Here is a 21,443-nt window from a genome sequence, read left to right on the forward strand (position 1 = left end):
TTCTGTTTTTCTTGCTGATTTAGAGCATCCATAGTTCTTTCGGTTTTTTTTAGTAGGCAAGAGGTCCTGTCGGGGGAGTGTCAGGAATTATGAGCAAAAATAAAGATCTGGACTTCAATGGTTATAATCTTAGGTTTATTATCTGAACCATATGCAAATTGGCATAGAGATAAGAAAATTAAGGTCATAAATTGATAAAGGAGAGGTGTGGAAAGGAAAGGTTCCATTTTGTGGGGCCCTGATATCAGTGTTGGGATAGGAAGGATCTGTACTGACAGAATGGACTCCACCTGAACATGGCAGCTCAGTGGTGAGCACTGCTGCCTCACAGCGCCAGGGACCCAGCTTCAATTCCTGCCTTGGGCAACTGTCTGTGTGGAGTCCAAAGATGTGCAGGTTATGTGAATTGGCCGTACTAAATTGCCCGCATTGCTATGTGCAGGGATAAATGTAGTGGAATTGGACTGGGTGGGTTGCTCTTCGGAGGGTTGGTGTGGACTTGTTGGGCCGAAGGGCCTGTTTCCACACTGTCGGGAATCCAATCTAACCTAATCTCCTCTCTGCCTTCTCTTTGTGGGCGGCACAGTGGTAAGCACTGCTGCCTTACAGCGCCAGAGACCCGGGTTCAATTGCCGCCTCAAGTGACTGACTGTGTGGAGTTTGTACATTCTCCCCGTGTCTGTGTGGGTTTCTTCCGGGTGCTCCGGTTTCCTCCCACAGTCCAAAAATGTGCAGGTTAGGTGAATTGGCCATGCTAAATAGCCCGTAGTGTTAGGTGAAGGGGTAAATGTAGGGGAATGGGTCTGGGCAGGTCGGTGTGGACTTGTTGGGTCGAAGGGCCTGTTTCCACACTGTAAGTAATCTAATCTAATGTGGGAATCCTAGTGGAAAGGCTCAATAGGGTGTTCATAACAGCTTTAAAATATTTAAGAGGGAGTGGAGGAGCTTGGGAGGCGGAGGGAATGCTCAACAGAGGTTATGAAATTTTCCATAGCAAGTAATAGGACAGAGGGAAGGAAAGGGCCAGGAACCTACCTTCAATTACAGAAGGTAAAGGGATAACTATAAGAGAGGGGCAGTGATTGCAGGACTGAGGGTGTGTACTTAAATGCGTGCAGTATATAAAACAAGGTAACTGAGCTTGTATCACAGATTGAAATTGGTGGGTACAATGTTCTAGGCATCAAAGAGATGTGCCTGCAAGGGATTACGGCTGGGAAGTAAATATCCAAGATTACTTGTCCTATTGAAAGGACAGGCAGATCGGCGGGGAGGGGGCGGAGTTGCCTTCATGATAAGAAATGAAATTAAATTGACAGCAGTGAGTGCTATGGAGTCAGAAGGTTTGGAATCTGTGTGGATACAGTTGAAGAACTGCAAAGATAAAAAGATCCTGACGGGAGTTGTGTGCAGGCCCCCTAGCAGTAGTCAGGATATGGAGTAGAAAATAAATCGGTAGATTAAAAAGCATGTAAGAAAGGCACCATTGCAGTAATCATGGGGGACGTCAAATTGCAGGTGGACTAGGAAAATCAGGTTGGTAGCAGATCCAAAGTAATGTAAGTTGTGGCATATGTATGAAATTTTGTTTGGAGCAGCTTGTGGTAGAGCCCACTAGGGAACAGGCCACTCTAGATTTAGTGATGTGTAATGAGGCAGACTCGATTAGAGAGCTGAAGGCGAAGGAACTCCCAGGGAGCAGTGACCACAATATGACAGAATTCACCCCGCAGTTTGAGAGGGAGGAGCCGGAATAAATGTAAGAGTTTGACAACTGAGTAACAGTGTCGAAAAGTGTGGCACTGGAAAAGCACAGTGGGTCAGGCAGTATCCGAGGAGCAGTAAAATCGACGTTTCGGGCAAAAGCCCTTCATCAGAAATACAGCTTTTACCTAGTATCCAAGGAGCAGGAGAGTTGACGTTTTGGGCACATTCCTGATGAAGGGCTTAGGCTGGAAATGTCGATTGCCTTGCTTCTCGGATGTTGCCTGACCTGCTGTGCTTTTCCAGCGCCACACGTTTTGACTGTGATCTCCAGCATCTGTAGTCCTCACTTTCTCCCAACTGAATAAAGGTAACCCTAAAGACATGAAGGAGGAGCTGGCCGCAGTTGATTAGAAGGGGAAGCCTAGCAGAGAAAATGGTGGAGTAGCAATGGCAAGGGTTTCTGGGGGTAATTCAGGAGGCGCAGCAGAAAATCATCGCAAGGAAGAATTGGGGAGGATGAGGCAACCATGACTGATAAGAGAAGTCAGGGACAGCTTTAAAGGAAAACAGAAAACATACAATGTGGTGATGATTATTGAGAAGCCAAAGAATTGAGGTGCCTTTAAAAATCAGCAAAGGACCACTAAAAGCAATAAAGTGGGAGAACATCAAATATGAAAGTTAGCTAATTAGTAATATAAAAGGAGATTGCAAGAGATTTTTTTGATGTATGAAAGGTTAGAGAGAGGCTGGAAAATAAGGCTGGAGAAGTAGTAGTAGGAAACAGAGAAATAGCAGAGGAACTGAAAAGGCAATTTGCATCAGACATCATGATTGAAGACACCAGTGGCATACCAGAAGACCATAAGGCCATAAGGTACAGGAACAGAATTAGGCTGTTTCACCTATCAAGTCTGCTCCACCATTTGATCATGGCACATATGATGCTCAACCCATTCTTCTGCCTTACTTGGCAATGCTTGATCCCCTTACTTCAACTTAAAAAGAGTCAAGGGGCAGAGGTGAATACAGTAGATATTGCTAAGGAGAAGGTGGATAAATCACCGGGACCAGATAGACTACACTTCAGGATTCTGAAGGAGGTAGCAGAGGAGACTTTGGAAGCATTAATGATGATCTTTTGACAATCACTGAAGTCAGGCAGGGTCCCAGAGGACTAGAAAATGAATAATATAACATCCCTATGTAAGGAGGGAGACAGGTAGAAGACAGGAAATAATAGGTCAATTATCTTGACCTCAATTGTTAGTAAGATATTAGAGTCCATTATTAAGGATGAGATTGCAGAGTACTTGCATGTGCATGGCATAATAGAACTGAATGAGTATGGCTTTCTTCAAGGGGACATCATGCCTGACAAATATGTTAGAATTCATTGAGTAGGTAATGAGCAAGTTAGACAAAGGACAGCCAGGATTGCTAGAAGGCATATTACAACATAGAGGCCCATGATGTTAGGGGCAAGATAATAGCACGGATAGAGGATTGGCTGACTGGCAGAAGGCAGAGAGTAAGAATAAAGGGGTCTTCTTCACAATAACGGCCAGTGACTAGTAGAGTTCCACAGGGGTCCATGCTGTGACCACAAATATTCACATTAAATGTTAATGATCTGGATGAAGGAACTGAGGGCATTGTTCTAAGTTTGCAGATGACACAAATATAGGTGGATGGGCAGGTAGTGTCAAGGAAGCAGGGAGGTTGTAGAAGACTTGGATAGGCTAGGAGAGTGGGCCAAGAAGTAGCAGAAGGAAACAATGTGCAAGGTTATGTACTTCAGTACGAAGAATAGACTGTTTTCTAAATGGGGAAAGGCTTTGGAAATCTCAAGCCAAAATAAACTTAAGAGTCTGAGTTCAGGATTCTCTTAAGGTTAACGTGCAGGTTCAGTTGGTAGTTAGGAAAGCAAATGCAATGTTAGCATTCATTTTGAGAGGGCTAGAATATATAAACAGGGATATACTGTGGAGTTTGTATAAGGTTTTGGTCATATCCCATTTGGAATTTTGTGAGCGGTTTTGGGCCCCATATCTAAGACAGGACATGCTGATGTTGGAGGGGAACCAGATGGATTTCACAAGAATTATCCAAAGGATGAAGGCTTCTCATATGAGGAGTGATTAGGACTGTGGGTCTGTACTGCATGAGGTTTAGAAGGATAAGGAGCGATCTCATCGAAATTTGCAGAATACTGTGAGGCCTGGATAGAGTAGATGTGGAGAAGATATTTCCACTAAGTAGGAAAGACTTGGAGCTGAGGGCATAACTTCAGAGTGAATGAATGACTTTTTTGAACTGAGATAAGGAGGAATTTCTTCAGCTCGAGTATGGTAAATCTGTGCAACTCATTGCCACAGAGGGCTGTGGAGGCCAAGTCATTGAGTGTCTTTAAGACAGAGACAGAGACAGATAGGTTCTTGACTGGCAGTAAAATGGGTTTTTAAAACATATAAGCCATGATCAGCTGGTGAAGCAGACCTGATGAGCTGAATGGTCTATATTCTGCTCCTCCATCTTTAGTCTTGTAGAATCGTTAAGCAAGTGGCTAGTGACGAATTGATATGTTGGTTTTAATTTTCCAAAATTCCTTTCCTGTGGGGAAGGATCAATTAGATTGGAAAATAATGAATTCTGTTATTCACAAAGAGAGAGAAACAGAAATCTGTGAAGTACAAGCCAGTTAGCTTAGTAGTTGCCATTAGACGCTAATTAAATAAATTATAGCAGGGCTCTTAGAAAAATTCAAGGTAATCAGTCAGATTCAACACGGGCTTGCAAAAGGAGAATCATATTTAACTAATTTATTGGAGCTTGTTAATTTCTGTTGTGGACAGAGGGGACTGGGTGGATGTACTGTGTTTAAATTTACAGAAGGTACTTAAGAAACAGTCATATCAAAATGTTTTACAGAGAATAAAAGCTCATGATGTCGGGTAACATTTTGGCATTGTTGGAAGATTGGCGGGCTAACAGGAAAAAGGCAGTACACTTAAGTGTTTTTCTTTTCTGATTGGCAAGATGTCATGAGTAGAAAAAGTGAGAATTGCAGATGCTGGAGATCAGAGTCGAGAGTGTGTTGCTGGGAAAGCACAGCAGGTCAGGCATCATCCAAGGAGCAGGGGAATCGATGTTTCGGGCATAAGGCCTTCATCAGATTGAGGGTTGTGGGCTGGGTGGGGTTGGGGGGGAAGTAGCTGTGAAAGTGATAGGTGGAAGAAGGTAAGGGAGAAGGTGATAGGTCAGAAGGGGGGAGTGAACAACAGGACTGGAAGGCAGTGCCGAGTTGGAGGCTTGGGATTAGGATAATGTGGGGAGAGGGGAAATGAGGAAGCTGTTGAAATCCACATTTATCCCATGTGGTAGCAGGGTCCAAAGGTGGAAAATGAGGCGTTCATCTTCAGGCATCGGGTGGTAACAGTTTGGCAGTGGAGGAGGCCCAGGACCTGCAAGTCTTTGACGGAGAGGAAGGGGGAGTTGAAGTGTTCAGCCACAAGGCGGTGGGGTTGGTGGGTGCAGGTGTCCCAGAGAAGTTCTCTGAAATGATCCAGAAGAAGGCATCCTGTCCCCACGATGTAGAGGAGACCACACCAGGTGCAAAGGATGTAATAGATGACATTGGTAGAGGTACAGGTAAATTTCTGACAGATATGGAAGGATCCCTTGGGGACTTGGATGGAGGCGAGGGGTGTGGTGTGGGTGCAGGTTTTGTACTTCCGGCAATGGCAGGAAAAGGTGCCAGGAGTGGGGTGTGTGCTGGTATGGGGTGTGGACCTGACAAGGGAGCCGCGGAGGGAATGTTTCTCCAGAACGCTGATGGGGATGGGGAGGGAAATATATCTCTGGTGGTGGGGTCCGTTTGGAGGTGGCAGAAATGGCGGAGGATGATGCAATGTATGCAGAGGTTGGTGGGTGGAAGCTGAGGACTGGGGTTTTTTGTCCTTGTTGCATTAGGAGGGGTGGGGTTTTAGGGCAATGGCGCATGAAGTGGAGGAGATGCGCTGGAGGGCATGGTCAACTATGTGGGAAGGGAAGTTGCAATCGTGGAAGAAGGAGGCCATCTGGGACTTTCTGAGGTGGACTTGGTCATCCTGAAAACAGATGTGACAGTGATGGATGAATTGGGAATCGGGGATGGAATTTTTAAAGGAGGCAGAGTGGGAGGAGTCTAGGTAGCTTTGGGAGTCAGTAGGCTTGTAGTAGATGTCTGTGGTTAATCGGTTGCCAGAGAAAGTGATGGAGAGGTCCAGGAAGGTGAGGAAGGTGTCCGAGATGGTCCAGGTGAGTTTGAGGTCGGGGTGGAAGGTGTTGGTTAACTTGATGAACTGTTAAACCTCCTTGTGGGAGCATGGGGTGGAACCGATACAGTCACTGATGTAGCGGAAGAAAAGGTAGGGGCTGGTGCCAGTGTAACTACTGAAGATGGACTGTCCCATGTATCCGACAACCAGGCAGACATAGCTGGGTCGGATGCAGGTGCCCATGGCTACCCCTTTGGTTTGGCGGAAGTGGGAGGATTAGAAGGACAAGTTGTTGAGGGTGAGGGCCAGTTCAGCCAGGCAGGTGAGAGTATCAGTGGAAGGGTACTGATTGGGATGGTGTGAGAGGAAGAAATGGAAACAGAGGGCTTGCAGACCTTCATTGTGGCAGATCGATGTATATAGGGACTGGATGTCCATGGTGAAAATGAGGCATTGCAGACCGGACAAACAAAAATATTGGAGGAGATGGGTGTGGGTGGTGTCATAAACATATGTGAGGAGCTCCTGGACTAAGGGGACAGGATGGTGTCAAGGTCGGAAGAGATAAGTTCAGTGGGACAGGTGCAGGCTGAGACAATGGGACAACCGGGGCAGGCAGGTTGGTGAATCTTCGGTAGGAGATAGAATCGGGCAGTGCAGGGTTCAAGACAGTGAGGTCGGAGGCTGTGGGTGGGAGATCCCCAGAGGTGATGAGATTGTGGATGGTCTGGGAGATGATGGTTTGGTGATGGGAGGTGAGGTCGTGATCAAGGGGGCAGTAGGAGGAGATGTCTGTGAGTTGGTTCCTGGCTTCAGTGGTATAGAGGTTGGAGTGCCACACATCTACTGCACCCTCCTTGTCTGTGAGTTTGATGGTGAGGTTGGGGTTGGAGCAGAGGGAGTGGAGGGCTGCGCGTTGTGAAGGTGGGAGTTGGAGTGGGTAAGGGAGTGGACAGGTTGAGGCGGTTAATGTCTCAGCAATAGTTTGAAATCAAGAGGTCAAGGGTGGGTAACAGACCAGCACGGGGTGTCCAGGTGGATGGGGTGTGTTGCAGGTGGGAGAAGGGGTCTAGGTGGGAGGGTGGGTGTCTTGAGTGAAAAAGTGGGCTCGGAGGCAGAGACAATGGAAGAAACATTCAAGGTGGCAGCGTGTGTCGAACTCATTAATCTGGGAGCGTAGAGGAATGAAGGTGAGGCCTTTGCTGAGGACAAAACATTCGTTTAGATGTCGTGAGTGTTGAGGCCTCAATTTTTTTTTACAATTTATACAATGATTAGATGCAGCGACAAAGGGTATGATTGCCAAATTTGCTGATAATGCAAAATAGGTAGGAGAGCAAGTTGTAGCAAAGTGCTGAAAAAAAATGCAACTCCATTTTGGCAGGAAGAATAGAAAAAAAAACACTTTGACTAAAAGCAGGAGATTGCAGAACTCTGAGATGCAGTGGGAACTGAATCACAAAGGATTGTTAAACAAGTACAGCTATATTTAGGAAAGCTGTTAGGATGTTATCCTTAGTGATACCCGCTTAGAGGAGTCTGGAAGTCATACTTCAGTAATACAGAGCTTTGGTGAGACCACTGCGTACAGTATTGGTCACCTTATATAAGAATGGAAGTTAATGAGTTAGAAGCAGTCCTAAGAAAATTTACAAAATAAATATTTGGAATGAGGGGATTGTTCTATGAGGAAAGGTTAGACAGGTTGGGTTTGTGCTATCTAGAATTTCCAAGGGTAGGAATTGACTTGACTGAAGTATATAACAAAGAGTTGGAGTAAATAGTCATTTTCTGAATAGCAGGCAGTGACGAGTGGGGTACTGCAGATCTCAGGACTAAGAGTCAGCAAATCATGATATAAATTAATGATTTTGATGACAGTACTGAAGCTAATATCTCAATTCATAGATGAGGCAAAACTAGGTGGCAGGGTGAGCTGTGAGGAGGATGCAGAGAAGTTGCAATGTGACTTGGGCAGGCTGTGTGAGTGGACAATTGCAAGGTTATCCACTTCAAGTGGTAAAAATAGGATGGTAGATTGTTATTTGAATGGCTTTAAATTGAGAGAGGGGAATATTTGTACACAAGTCGCTGATGAAGGGCTTATGCCAGAAACATTGACTCTCCTGGTCAATAATGGAATGGTGTAGGTTAGATGAGCATCAGATTATTTTCACAGGTCGGCACAACATTGAGGGCCGAAAGGCCTGTACTGCGCTGTAACGTTCTATGTTCTATACAGGTTAGATACAGAAAGGATGTTCCCAATGGTGGGAGAGTCCAGAACCAGGGGTGATAGTTTAAAGGTTAAGGGTAAACCTTTTAGGACTGAGATGAGGAGAAATTTCTTCAGCCAGAGAGTAGTGAGCCTGTGGAATTTGTTATCACAGAATGTGGTTGAGACCAAAAAACATTGTATTTTCAAGAAGGGCATAGATATAGCTCTTATGGCTAAAGGGATCAAGGGATTTTGGGGGAGGGTGGGATTAGTGTATTAGGCTTGATGATCAGCCATGACCATATTGAATGGTAGAGCAGACTTGAGGGATCAAACAGCCTATTTTTTCCTGTTCCTATTGTCTATATTTCGACAAGATCCTCAGGGGCCTTGTCAGTGTGGATGTGAAGCAAATGTTTTGTCTTGTAGGAAAATCTAGAACTAGGAGTCACCATTTGAAAATAATAAGTTGTCCAGTTCAAGACAGAGATCGGGATTTTCTTCTTTCTAAGTCTCTTCCTCAAGATGTGGTGGAAGAAATCTTTCAATCTTCTTAACTCCAAGATAGGTAGATTCTTGATAACCAAGGCCGGAAGGGTGCCAGGGTCAGCCAAAATGTGGAGTTATGAGGTCACATAAGATCTTACTGAAAGGTAAAATAGGTGTGAAGGGCCTTCTTTATTCTGAATTCATATATTTATATAATAGAGATACTCAAATTAAGAGCTTCAAATACTGAAGTCCAGCTTTGTATATGCATAATGTAACAATTTTGCGAAATGTTGATAATTAGTGAGTTGATACATAATACAATTTAAAACAGTTCTGTTGATAAATAAGTTATAAATGATCTCTAAACATCATCCAAAGTTTCAACTTTTGCACAATTTTAACCATTTGAAAGCCCCAAGTGTCAAAATATAGTTAAATGGAAATGACTAATATTACTTGTGTTGAATATGAAATACACCCATAGATTACTATTTACATGTTATTAAGTAGGCCAATGGGCTGAGAAGTGGCAAATGGAGTTTAATTTAGATAAATGCGAGGTACTACATTTTGGGAAAGCAAATCTTAGCAGGACTTATACACTTAACGGTAAGAACCTAGGGAGTGTTGCTGAACAAAGAGACCTTGGAGTGCAGGTTCATTGTTCCTTGAAAGTGGAGTCGCAGGTAGATAGGATAGTGAAGAAGGCGTTTGGTATGCTTTCCTTTATTGGTCAGAGTATTGAGTACAGGGGTTCGGAGGTCATGATGCGGCTGTAAAGGACATTGGTTAGGCCACTTTTGAAATATTGCGTGCAATTCTGGTCTCCTTCCTATCGGAAAGATGTTGTGAAACCTGAAAGTGTTCAGAAAAGATTTACAAGGATGTTGCCAGGGTTGGAGGATTTGAACAATACGGAGAGGCTGAACAGGCTGGGGCTGTATTCCCTGGAGCGTCGTGAGCGGTGATCTTACAGAGGTTTATAAAATTTTGAGGGACCTGGGGTGGGGGAGTCCAGAACTAGAGGGTATAGGTTTAGGGTGAGAGGGAAAAGATATAAAAGAGACCTAAGGGGTAATGTTTTCACAGAGAGGAAGTGGTGGAGGTTGGTACAATTGCAACACTGAAAAGGCATCTGAATGGGTATATGAATAGGAAGAGTTAGGGGGAATTTGGGGTGGATGTTGGGAGGTGGGACTAGATTGGGTCGGGATATCTGGTTAGCATGAATGAGTTGGACCAAAGGGTCTGTTTCCATGCTGTACATCTCTATGACTATGACTCTAAGTGACGCTGAAGAAACAGCTTGCTACCAGCATGACTCTCAAAGAGGGGGCTTTGCCTTTATATTCAGGCTGATAGGAGGAATACAAAAGCAGCCTGGTCTGACTGCCCACTCCACCCTCCCCCTCATCAGAGGAAGTATATCCATATCACCATTTAATGCAAGGAAAAATAAATATTACATTTACCATATAAATAGTCCTGAAGTGATTAATGATGGGTGAAAGAAATGCAGGAGTCCTACGTAAACTACTAATTAATACGCAGTCTAATATTCAGCAGTATTCACCACAGAGTCGAAAAGCACAGAAAAAGTCCTTCAGCCCATCAAATCTGCACTGATATAACCATTAAAAGTGCACTAACCCTGATCTCCCGCACTTGTCTTGTATCCTTGAATGTTATGATATTTCAAATGCTCAGTGAAATTTATTTTAAAGATTGTAAGGTACCTTCCCAAACTGTGCATCTGAGATTCCCACCACCTACTGAGTGAAAATGAATTTTTTTGTTAAATCCCCTCCAACTCTGCTACCTCTTACCCTAAAACTATGTTCTTGTGATTGACCCCTTAACCAAGTGAACAGCTTCCCCCCACTTACCCGATGCATATCCCCAATCTTATACACCTCAGTCATGCCCCCCTCAGCCTTCTTTGCTGTCACCAGTACAAGATTGAATTGCATCGTTAAAATTGCAGAATAAAAGAAGTTATGATTTCACGATTTAGTGCGCTGATTCAGGTTGCATTGAGTACTGTGACTACTTTTGACAGCTGATAAGTTAGGAGATATTAATGTGCTAGCTGTATTCATAAGTTCAGTCTTCTGAGACATATATTACAACTTTTTATTAGGGAGAAAATGAGCAGCAAGCAGACCACCTTAGCAGTCAGAATGGCTGCATCCAAACTGAGCAGATGCTTGTCCGAGTGGTAAATTCATCAAGCCTCTTCTTTAAGTGTCATAGCTGGCTGGACACCATGTTGTAGCCAGCCCATATTTCGTATATGTAAATCAGAGCCGAGCAACTGTTGACAGACTCAGCAAGAATGTAACTGCCTACTAGTGAGTGAAATGATGGTCTGGCTTATGCTGATTTATTTAACTGCTTTAAAAGAAATGCACATTCAATAGAAATGAACAAGAACATTCTTCTGAAGCTGGAACCTGCAGGAATGTTTTTTCACCTCCATTGGGTCATAGACAGTCCCGTAATACCAGCCACTCTGGAACATACCCGATAAGCTCATGTAGTGGCCTGACCTGATGCCTTTGCTGGGCAAGAGCTGCATGTGAAGTTATAATCAGCAGCAGAGGCTCTTGTCCAGTTGCTGATGATTCCAAAGCTCCAAGTTCCATTACTCCTCTGGCTTCTCAGTTTGGGCATGCAGTGATCATATAAGGTGGTATCCTCTGCTGTCACCATTGGCAAGATTGGAGGTGGGAAGGGCATTTAGTTAGCTGGGATGGTGCGTACCTGACTCCATCGGAATTAAGGTCTCAGTGCAAAAGGCTATCATTGATATCTCTGCCTAGCCGCCACTTGAGGTCTTTAGTGGCCAGTTTATGACCTTTGAAGGACAACATTCCAAAACCACTGGGCTTGTTACCATGCGGCATGCACAGCTGCTACTAATATGATAGGGCGAAGGGGGAGCAAGGCACTCAGTGCCTGATTGAGGATCTCGCTACCACAAAAGGGCTGGGGCACTGACAGCCATAGCTCTGCCCTTATTACAGACCCTCATTAGACCCTCTCCCCTCCATCACCATGCTGCAATCTAGCCCCTCCCTCACATTAATTCCCCTGTGAGCCTGGATCACTCTGTCATCCTGGGATTCCAGCTTTTCCTGCATTCCCACAGTCTCCCTCTAATTGACTGGCAGGTGACAAGGGCAAGACTTCAGCCTTGGGGTCCTTGACATCCAGGGTAAAGCATGCTGCTAACCTTGTCACTGTCTGATTGGCTTATGACACAGTGAACCATCATGTAAAGAAGGAAGCAGGGGTCCTCAGTCAGCAGGCAAGACCCCAATGCCCGAAGAATCCACCCACTGTGCCAAAGTAGGCCAGGAACAAAGCCTAGCCCATTCACTGGACAAACCATCTTGTTGATATTGACACAATTGCTCAGCTTATTGGAAGAATTAAATTTGGAGAATTATTTTAAGTTAAACTTCAAGAGTAGGACAAAGATGCACAGCATCAAATAACCAAAAGGCAAAATCAAAACTCAGAAAAATTGTATTTGATACAGAGAATAACCAACACAGTACCATGCAAGGACTGCACAAAACCCTACAAAGGACAAACAGGAAGACAGCTAACGATCCATATCCATGAACACCAACTAGCCACGAAATGACATGAACAGATATCCTTAGTAGCCACACACGCAGATGACAAGCAACATGAGTTCGACTGGGACAACACTACTATTATAGGACAAGCCAAACAGAACAGCCAGGGAGTTCCTAAAGGCATGGCACTCATCCACAGATTCTATCAACAAACACATCGACCTAGACCCAATATACCAGCCACTGCAGCAGACAGCTGGAACTGACAACCGGAAGCGGCAGAGACAAACCACTATAAACGTCGGAGGAACCATCACAGAAGTGCTTCAAATGAGGCTCCCAAGCACTAAAGATGTCACCTAGACAGGGGACGAAATGTCTGCAATACAAATTCCCAGCTCGATGAACAGAACCACAACATCTTTTCCTGCTGCTATCTTTATATGTTTGGAACACAATAAATGGCTCCCAGCTGGAGGGATGTCAACAACAGGATTGAATCAGATGGAGTAACCGAAAGAATGTACTGTTATCCTGTATGGAAGATTTAAGAAAAGTCCCACGTTCAACTACCTTGTAACATCAATTAAGTATCTACTCGGCCTTACTTGTGGAGTTAGTTTACATCTCATTGCACTGGCACATCCTCTAGTAACTCTGCACCTTCAGAGAAACTCGACCACTGGAAAAATTTGCCATCAATTTTCACAAGATGTTCATTGTTTATCGTAAAATTGTAAGGAAACCATAGGAATCCAGGAAAAATTACAGAAATACTGCCCAATCCAATGATTTAGATTGGCAGACAATCCATGAATAGAGTCAAAAAGTATGGCGCTGGAAAAGCACAGCCGGTCAGATATCATCCGAGGAGCAGGAAAATCGACATTTCGAGCATAAGCCCATCATCAGAAATGTGAGTCATGGTGAAAAATGCCTGGCACACTTTGGCAGAAATTCCAGGCTTATGTCTTAAGGTAAGTGCAAGTAGCTGAACTATGGTGTTGTCCTGGAGCTGTGCACTCTTAATGCCACACATTGACCAACAGGGGGCACAAGATATTTACTCCCAGGTCACAAGTCGCCATAGTTTTAACAGACCATAAGGCTGTTCTCACATTAGAGAGAAAAAGACAACTGATAGTGATTTAACCTGAGGGCCAATACACCTCTGACAAGGCGAGAGATTGAGAAGGAGAGGCTTTCATGATAATCTCAGACAGTGATTGGAATTGAACCCACGCTGTTGGCATCACGTTGCTTTGTGAAAACAAACCATCCAGCCAAGCTAAACCAACCCCATCCCCCAACACTGTGAAATATTGGTTATCATGCAACAAGGGCACTTCAGTCAGTCATATTTCCAATTCATTATCAGAGATACTTGTGACTTCAAAACTTACTAATTATGCACTAAATATACTGTGAATGCAGTAAATTAGAAGCAAAAACAGAAATTTTGCTGGAAAAGCTCAGCAGGTCTGTGAAGAGAAATCAGAGTTAACATTTCAAGTCTGGTGACCACTCCTCAGAACTAATTATGTACTAATGCAATATATTTCAAAGTACAAAGTATGTTTACCTGGTAGAGAAAATGGAGATGTAAATTCAGGGTCCTTTTCACTCTCAGGGCTGCCTTCTTTTGTAGTTTTATCCAGAGGGACATTTCCATTTTCGATGTTTTCACATTTCTCAGCTACGCAGACTTCCTTGTCCACACCATTGGCAGATTGAACTAAGTATTGCATGTAAGTAGATTGAAAGTAAATCTCTGAAAGTTCAAAGCCCACCATAAAATGCTTAACTTTACAGAGGTCTTATTTCAGGATTTTATTTAAATGTAGTTTGACATTTAAAGAAAGTTTTAGGCAAGGCAAATGTATACTTAAAAGATACCCATTCACTCATCATACTTAACCTTGACAAATTTCCTTGTAATAAAAATTCTTTCAATCAAAATTCTTGGGTGAAAAATATATGCTATAATGAGGTACATCAGGAATTCCTCAAATTCAATCCCCAGTCTATACTGTAAGGAGTAACAGTGTAGATGCTGCAATTAGTTTCAATATCCATATGCTATATCGGAGAAACTATCTGTCAGATACCAGGATACAAGTTTGCTTACAAAAAATTCCATTCAGTCGTGCATTAAATAAAGGACTGGACTTAATTCATATTCACAATCAGTCAGTTCCCCAAATGATGACAACCATTTTGTGAGGACTTGAGAATCTCTCATGTTACTTGTGCTTACACTCAGGCATATACCACAGCTGTCCTGACAGGATCAAGGGAAAGGATGAAATTAAAAAGAAAACATCCACTGCAATACGTGTACATTTCCATGCTAAATTCTTTTTGTTGGGAACACTGAAGCAGTGGAGCCATGGTTTTCTCCAAAGGCTTCTGTATTAATAATGCTTGATGCTAGCCAAAAGGGAAAACTTGTGAGGTGAATCATGTCTCTTTCCCCGCTCAGAGGGAACACTTGTTACTTGTCCGAAAACCACTGGAAGCTGAGTTTGAAAAGCAGCAGAACTTTGGACAGGGTACTCACCCTGATGTAGGGGTGTGAACTGAGGGCAGGTGCATAATTTCATGCCATCTGGTGACTTGCCAGTTTGCTGGCACTGTATCTGTCCATGAGCCATGTAGTTTCTTTTGTGCTGGGTGGTGTCCTATTGGCAGTCCAGCTTCAAGATTTGAATAGCAAGTGCACTGTCTGACCATTAATTGGCCAACTCCACCAAAATCCTGTGTTTGGCGAGAGCTCCTGGCACTGGAAAACCCACATGCAACTCTGACAACAGGACCCTGACCCAAAATCTTGCCCCAATTGTTTAATCCCTGACTCTTTGAACAAGTTGGAAATACTCTATTGCCAGAGTTCCAATACAGATTGTGGCACAAGGAGATTTCCTCTTAGCTTAAAAGCACAACATGGTTTGGATTTTTTCATCAATGTTCTCTGTTGCCTTTAGTAATTCCCTTGCCCGCAATGTAATTTTACAACGTTGCCCAGGGGTATTTCCAAGTGCCGAATGATTTAAGTTAAACTGAATCTTTATCTTGATTGCTAATTGTTAACTATTTTCCTACTTTTCTATATAATTTAGTTATTTGCTTCTCAGAGAGAATTGGTAATGCTTAGCATTTCCATGTGTTACTGTTTTATTCCTGTACAGCTCATTAATATATTCCAAACAATGCATAGATCTGTTACCAAAACTCCCAAAATTCTACAAAAACCCTAATGGCATCTGACAGCTCTGAAGTACTGCTCTAAGTTCACAGATAACAATGTAAAAACTCTCAGGAGAGACTGTGCATAAAATACAGGAATAACTTAAGTCTTTTATATATTGCTACTGTCGTTAGACAAGCTATGTTATCAGGCTGAGCCCGTTTTAATGAATGAAGAGCGATTAATGTTAATCGGTATTTACTGCAGCCATTATTAATAACTAAGGAATGCAGGCATTAAACATTCAAGAGAAGGCAGGCATATTAAAAAGGTTGTTACAAAAGATTTTGTGAAATAGGAACCACAGTAAGACTAAACAGACAGAACTCTGGCAAGTGAGTGAAGTAGGTGGAGAATGGTTTGAAGATATTAATGGCATTCAGCAAGTAATTAAATGAACCCTCAGGTGGCAATGAACACTGCTTAACTATGGAAGAATGATTTAAAATTATTTAAAATTAAAGCAGTGCACTGTATTGTGTACACCTTTTTGTATAATTAGCATAAACACTTTTAAAGGGGACAACACCTTTATTTGTAACAAATGGAAGTTCAGTTGCGAGTGGAGGGAATAAGGAAGGCTGATGATTTCAGTCAGATTTGTCTGATTTAATTCTGCTGTGAAATGATCAGACAATATCTAGTATTATTTAAAACAAGACCGTTTGAGCAATGTTTTATGTTCAGAGGCAAGGATGGGATTGGAGTCTGAAGATATCTTCTACTCAAGGGACAGGTTGAACCAATAGCAAAGAGGCTTCTCACTATTTATTTATATTAACTTTGCACCATGATGTGATGAGATTGTTGAATCAGTTAGCCATATCTTTAATAACCCTTACAAGGCTATCTTCGAAAACAGACTCCACGTGATAGTACAACTTTTGGACAGGATTTGATTAGATTACTTACAGTGTGGAAACAGGCCCTTCAGCCCAACAAGTCCACACCGACCCGCTGAAGCGCACCCACCCAGACCCATTCCCCTACATTTACCCCTGCACCTAACACTACAGGCAATTTAGCATGGCCAATTCACCTAACCTGCACATTTTTGGACTGTGGGAGGAAACCAGAGCACCCGGAGGAAACCCACGCAGACACGGGGAGAATGTGCAAACTCCACACAGTCGGTTGCCTGAGGCGGGAATTGAACCCGGGTCTCTGGCGCTGTGAGGCAGCAGTGCTAACCACTGTGCCACCATGCCGCCCAATTTGTTTCTTGATAAATTTGCACACAGAATGGTTTTTGCTTTTGTTATAAAGTGAGCACGGAATAGAATTAGGAATTTAGTTAACTTTTCTTTGGGAATAACTCTCTTGGGGTTGGGGGGGGGTGGGCAGTGGTTGGATGTGGATCAGGGAAGAAACAACATCACCTGGAGAATATTGTACAGCAGCTCCTGAGTATTAGGAAGCACAGGATGGACAAGACATACAGATTTATCTTAATTCAAGCTGGGTTACCACATTGTATGCGAACAGGTCATGCTGTCAGTAGAAGAAGGAAAAGGACACTGATGAAAGATGTAACCAACGCCTTCTACCAACAGGCAGGCAACAGAGGAGATCTTCAGAATTAAAAAGTAGCATCATTACAGCTTTCAGCTTCTCAACAGAGTCTCCCATAGGAAGGCTACTGCTCCCAGCTGCATTACAAAAAAGAATGTTAAACATGAAACATTTGATTAAAACTGTACATTGGCATTACCACAAAACATTTTATAAATAATTGATTATTTTTTTTTTCCATTGTAATGAGTTTCTAATCTTAAAAATCAACTGTATAAAATAAATTTTGCCTTATCAATAAAATATTTTACAATGAAAATGAATACCATTTGATAAAAATGCATGATAATTGTTGGTGAAGCCATAGAATAAGTAGGCATCTGTTTGTATGTGCATTATCGGGTGGATTTCATCTAAATGGCCAGATTGAAACATTTTATATTAAGGGAAGATTTGAACATTTGTACTGGCCAATCTCTGTCTGGTTAGCCTTACCTTGAGTTAACAATGGGAGTAATGGGTCATCACAAACTTTAGGATAGGCAACATTACCATCCTCCAGTTCATTGCCGATCACATTGCCATTTGAAGCATTCTTTGTTAACTTGCTCACAAAACAATCCTGTATCTTGCTGTTGAACCTGAAAGTAAATATTAAATGAAGAAGCAGACCTCATTATCATTGCAGTTATTCCCATTTGCAAACAAAATCATTTTTAAACATAACCCCGGTGTATACTTATTCATGGTAAGTATAATTACCTCTGGGATAAATTTCTCAACTTGTAATCAACAGTTCTGCTGCCAGCATGTATTTGAAAACTATTGTAAAACGTGTCTTATTATTTTGCCTGTTAAGGCAGTTCAGGAGTTATCCTTTGGGAGGAATGACAGGATCTTCACTCCACAATACAATCAACAATTTTCCATTTTTGGTTTGTTCTGCAAGTATTAAGTATGTATGTACAGACTAGTGTTCTCCTGTAACAATTTGTAGTTTTGTAAAGATTGGATATTAGTGTTCTTCAGAGGATATCAATGGGAAATCTAAATACATCAGATAAATTTGGATGGCTCATCGACTGCTGCTTTTGACCCTTCTGAATAGTCCCCCACATAAGGCAAGTAGATTGGGGTGGCTCAGTAGGTAAGATGGAGGAAGGGAGGGAAATATCCAAGACTGCTGAACAAGAACTATTTCCTTAAAGGGATCAGATGAGTCCTCTTAGCCTCAAAGAAACTTAAAATGAAACCTTTAAAATCTAACTTACTGGTCTGCTTCCTGCCCTCAAACCAATTTCCAGCAGCTTTGACCTGCAGAGGAATGCACCAATCAGATCTCAGGTAAAAGTGGCTTGTGGAACCCAGTGAGGGCACCTTGTTTAAAACAGGTAAACATTAATCTGGTGCAACAAATATGAAGCCCAAGATATTTTAACTCCATGGCTTCATTTCAATCTCTCCTCCTATTCTACACTTATACCACCCAGGAGGTAAGTATGTGTTGTGATGTACCGATGGCCGACAGGCATTTGAACCATACAATCAAGGAGGAGTAGGTTATTCGGCCCCATGAGCCTGCTGTGCTATTTATGAAGATCAAATATGATTGGATTGTAACATTAAAATCCCATTCCCACCTATCCTCAATAACCTTTCGCTCCATTGTTCAACAAGAGTCCATCTACCTCTGCCTTAAAAATATCCAAGGACACTGTGTTGAAAACAACAAATGCCAGAGATCACAGCGGGTCAGACAACATCCATGGAGAGAGAGCAAGCTAACATTTTGAGACCTGTGTTAAGGACTCTGTGTAGTGGTTATAACAAGTTCAGCCAGCTGGACATCATAGAATATGAGCTTCCTGATTGGGGCTGTTAATCTGGTCCAATCAGGGAGCCCTGGCTGACATAAAAGAATGACTGTCAGGAACATTGGGCCTCTCAGTGAGAGGCAGCGCAATTGTCAAAGAACTGTGCATTTATATATCAAGGGTAAATGGTGTGGGATGTCGGCCTCTGAAGTGTTATTTCATTCTGCTTCTATCAACCTTTCAGAAAGAGAAAATCAAAGACTAAGAGAAAAATAAATCATGTCACCTCTATCTTAAATGGCCGACCCCTCATTTTTAAACAATAGCCCCTAATTCTTCATCTCCTAAATGAGAAAACATACTCTCCACATCCAACTCCTCAAGACCCCTCAGGATCTTTTATGTTTCAATCAAATTGCGTCTTATGTTTCTAAATTCTCTTTCGTCCAACCATTCCTCATAAAGCCACCTACCAGATTCAAGGATTCGGATGTCCATAAGAAATAGGAACAGGAGTGGGTCAGTCGATCCCTCAATCCTGCTCTGGTATTCAATAGTATCATGGCTTATCCAACATTCCTCACGTTCGCTTGCTCCGTAAGCCTTGATTTGTTTGGCAAAACTTCTCTGAACTGCTTTCAATGTATTTACATCCTTCCTTTAATAAGGTAATACTGTATTCAATATTGTAATACTGTTTAATACTGTACACAGTATTCCAGATGTGGTCTCACCACTGTTCTGCATAACTGACACACTACCTTACTTTAATATTCAATTTCCATTGCATCAGGCATGTAGCAGGATTGATTGTATAGCTGTTCAGCAGGAGTCTGTATTGGCTTTTGAATTGACTGTGAGAAGCCCTTGTTCTTTTTGGATGCACAATGACAATAGAGAAAGAAAAAGTAAAATTTTTATTAATCTCTTAACCTAAAGCAGAGGTGTTCTGGCAGGTAACTCTCTCCCTTTTTCCAATCAGACAAAAATTGTAGCTGGATCCTGATTTCATCATTGAGACCTGATTATATCAATGAGGAAGCCAGCATTGGGCAGGTGACCTCACCAGGGTAAAATGGCAGCAAACTACAGTGCTGCAGATGCAATGTGTGCATGTGGCCAAGGCTATATCAACTCTCCTACTTGCCCACTGGAAGCCAGGTAGCTGGATTAAAATAATCTTTGTACTTTGTTATTGCTTTCTGTAGGTCCTAAAAGTGTGGCTATGTTGAAATTTTAAAGTTTATGCCTTTGAATTTAAAAGAAGCCTTCCGTGTTGAGTCAGGAATCCATCTTAGATATGATTACAATATATCATTATTTCCTGAAACTGACTGGAAATAACTGTGAAATTCAATTATTTCTATTTCGAGGACAAAGGTACATCAGAAAACTATTGATGCTGTTGCCATGTGTAAAAATCTAGGACATTTCCAGCAACATTGAATGTTTGTTGATAAAGCTTATTTTATAGAAAATGTAAAAGGGTTACCCTGGAATATGTTTTGAGGACAATACAAGTGGATTTCAAAAGCCTTGCACCTTTCCACTTCATATGAACCTGAGTCCTTGTAAGACTAATAATCTATTATCTATTGCATTATTGCTACTGGGGACAGAAAGCCCAATTAAAACAAAAACTGCAATTCTTTAGTGAACGATGTCACTCTGACCACACAATAAGACCCAGCTGCAAATTAACAAACTGGTACAAAGGTACTGTAGGTTGAAGTGAGCTTGCACTAGCTTAATACTGCATTAGTCCAATCAAAATCTTGATAAAATCCTTCTGGACTTTAGATTAGATTACATTCCCTACAGTATGGAGGCCCTTCAGCCCATCAAGTCCACACAAACCCTGCGAATAGTAACCCATCCAGACCCATTGCCTATATTTACCCCTGACTAATGCACCTAACACTAGGGCAATTTAGCATGGCCAATTCAACTAACCTTTTAGATTAGATTAGATTAGATTACTTACAGTGTGGAAACAGGCCCTTCGGCCCAACAAGTCCACACCGACCCGCCGAAGCGCAACCCACCCATACCCCTACATTTGCCCCTTTTATCTAACACTACGGGCAATTTAGCATGGCCAATTCACTTGGCCTGCACATTTTTGGACTGTGGGAGGAAACCGGAGCACCCGGAGGAAACCCACGCAGACACGGGGAGAATGTGCAAACTCCACACAGTCAGTTGCCTGAGGTGGGAATTGAACCCGGGTCTCTGGCGCTGTGAGGCAGCAGTGCTAACCACTGTGCCAACGTGCCGCCCATAACCTGCACATCTTTAGATTGTGGGAGGAAACCAGAGCACCCAGAGGAAACCCACATAGACACAGGGAAATGTGCAAACTCCAAACAGACAGTTGCCTGAGGCAGGAATGAAACCCAGGTCCCTGGTGCTGTGAAGCAGCAGTGCTAACCAGTGAGCCACCATGCCGCTCCAATTTACTTGAAGGTCACAAATACTTTACAATTGAGCAATATTTACGTCTTTAATATACAGAGTGATGTTATTTTCTCGTAGCCCAGAACAGATTAAATTCTTGCAATGATGATACAAATGTCATGCTTCAATGTCAATATCATAAATATGATT

General features: G+C 42.6%; 1 protein-coding gene across 1 annotated transcript in view; it reads right to left on the bottom strand.

Annotated features, from left to right (window-relative positions):
• The window catches only part of LOC122553444 (sodium/potassium/calcium exchanger 4-like), a 291,292-nt gene that overhangs the window by 30,767 nt on the left and 239,082 nt on the right, over positions 1-21,443 (bottom strand). The window contains exons 11-12 of the mRNA XM_043697208.1: positions 17,575-17,663; positions 13,846-13,998 (exon numbers count right to left, since the gene is read on the bottom strand). Of these exons, the coding sequence (XP_043553143.1) occupies positions 13,846-13,998; positions 17,575-17,663 (242 nt within the window). The remainder of the gene's footprint in view (positions 1-13,845; positions 13,999-17,574; positions 17,664-21,443) is intronic.

The sequence above is a fragment of the Chiloscyllium plagiosum genome, chromosome 10 (assembly GCF_004010195.1).
Source record: "Chiloscyllium plagiosum isolate BGI_BamShark_2017 chromosome 10, ASM401019v2, whole genome shotgun sequence".
Lineage (NCBI taxonomy): Eukaryota > Metazoa > Chordata > Chondrichthyes > Orectolobiformes > Hemiscylliidae > Chiloscyllium > Chiloscyllium plagiosum.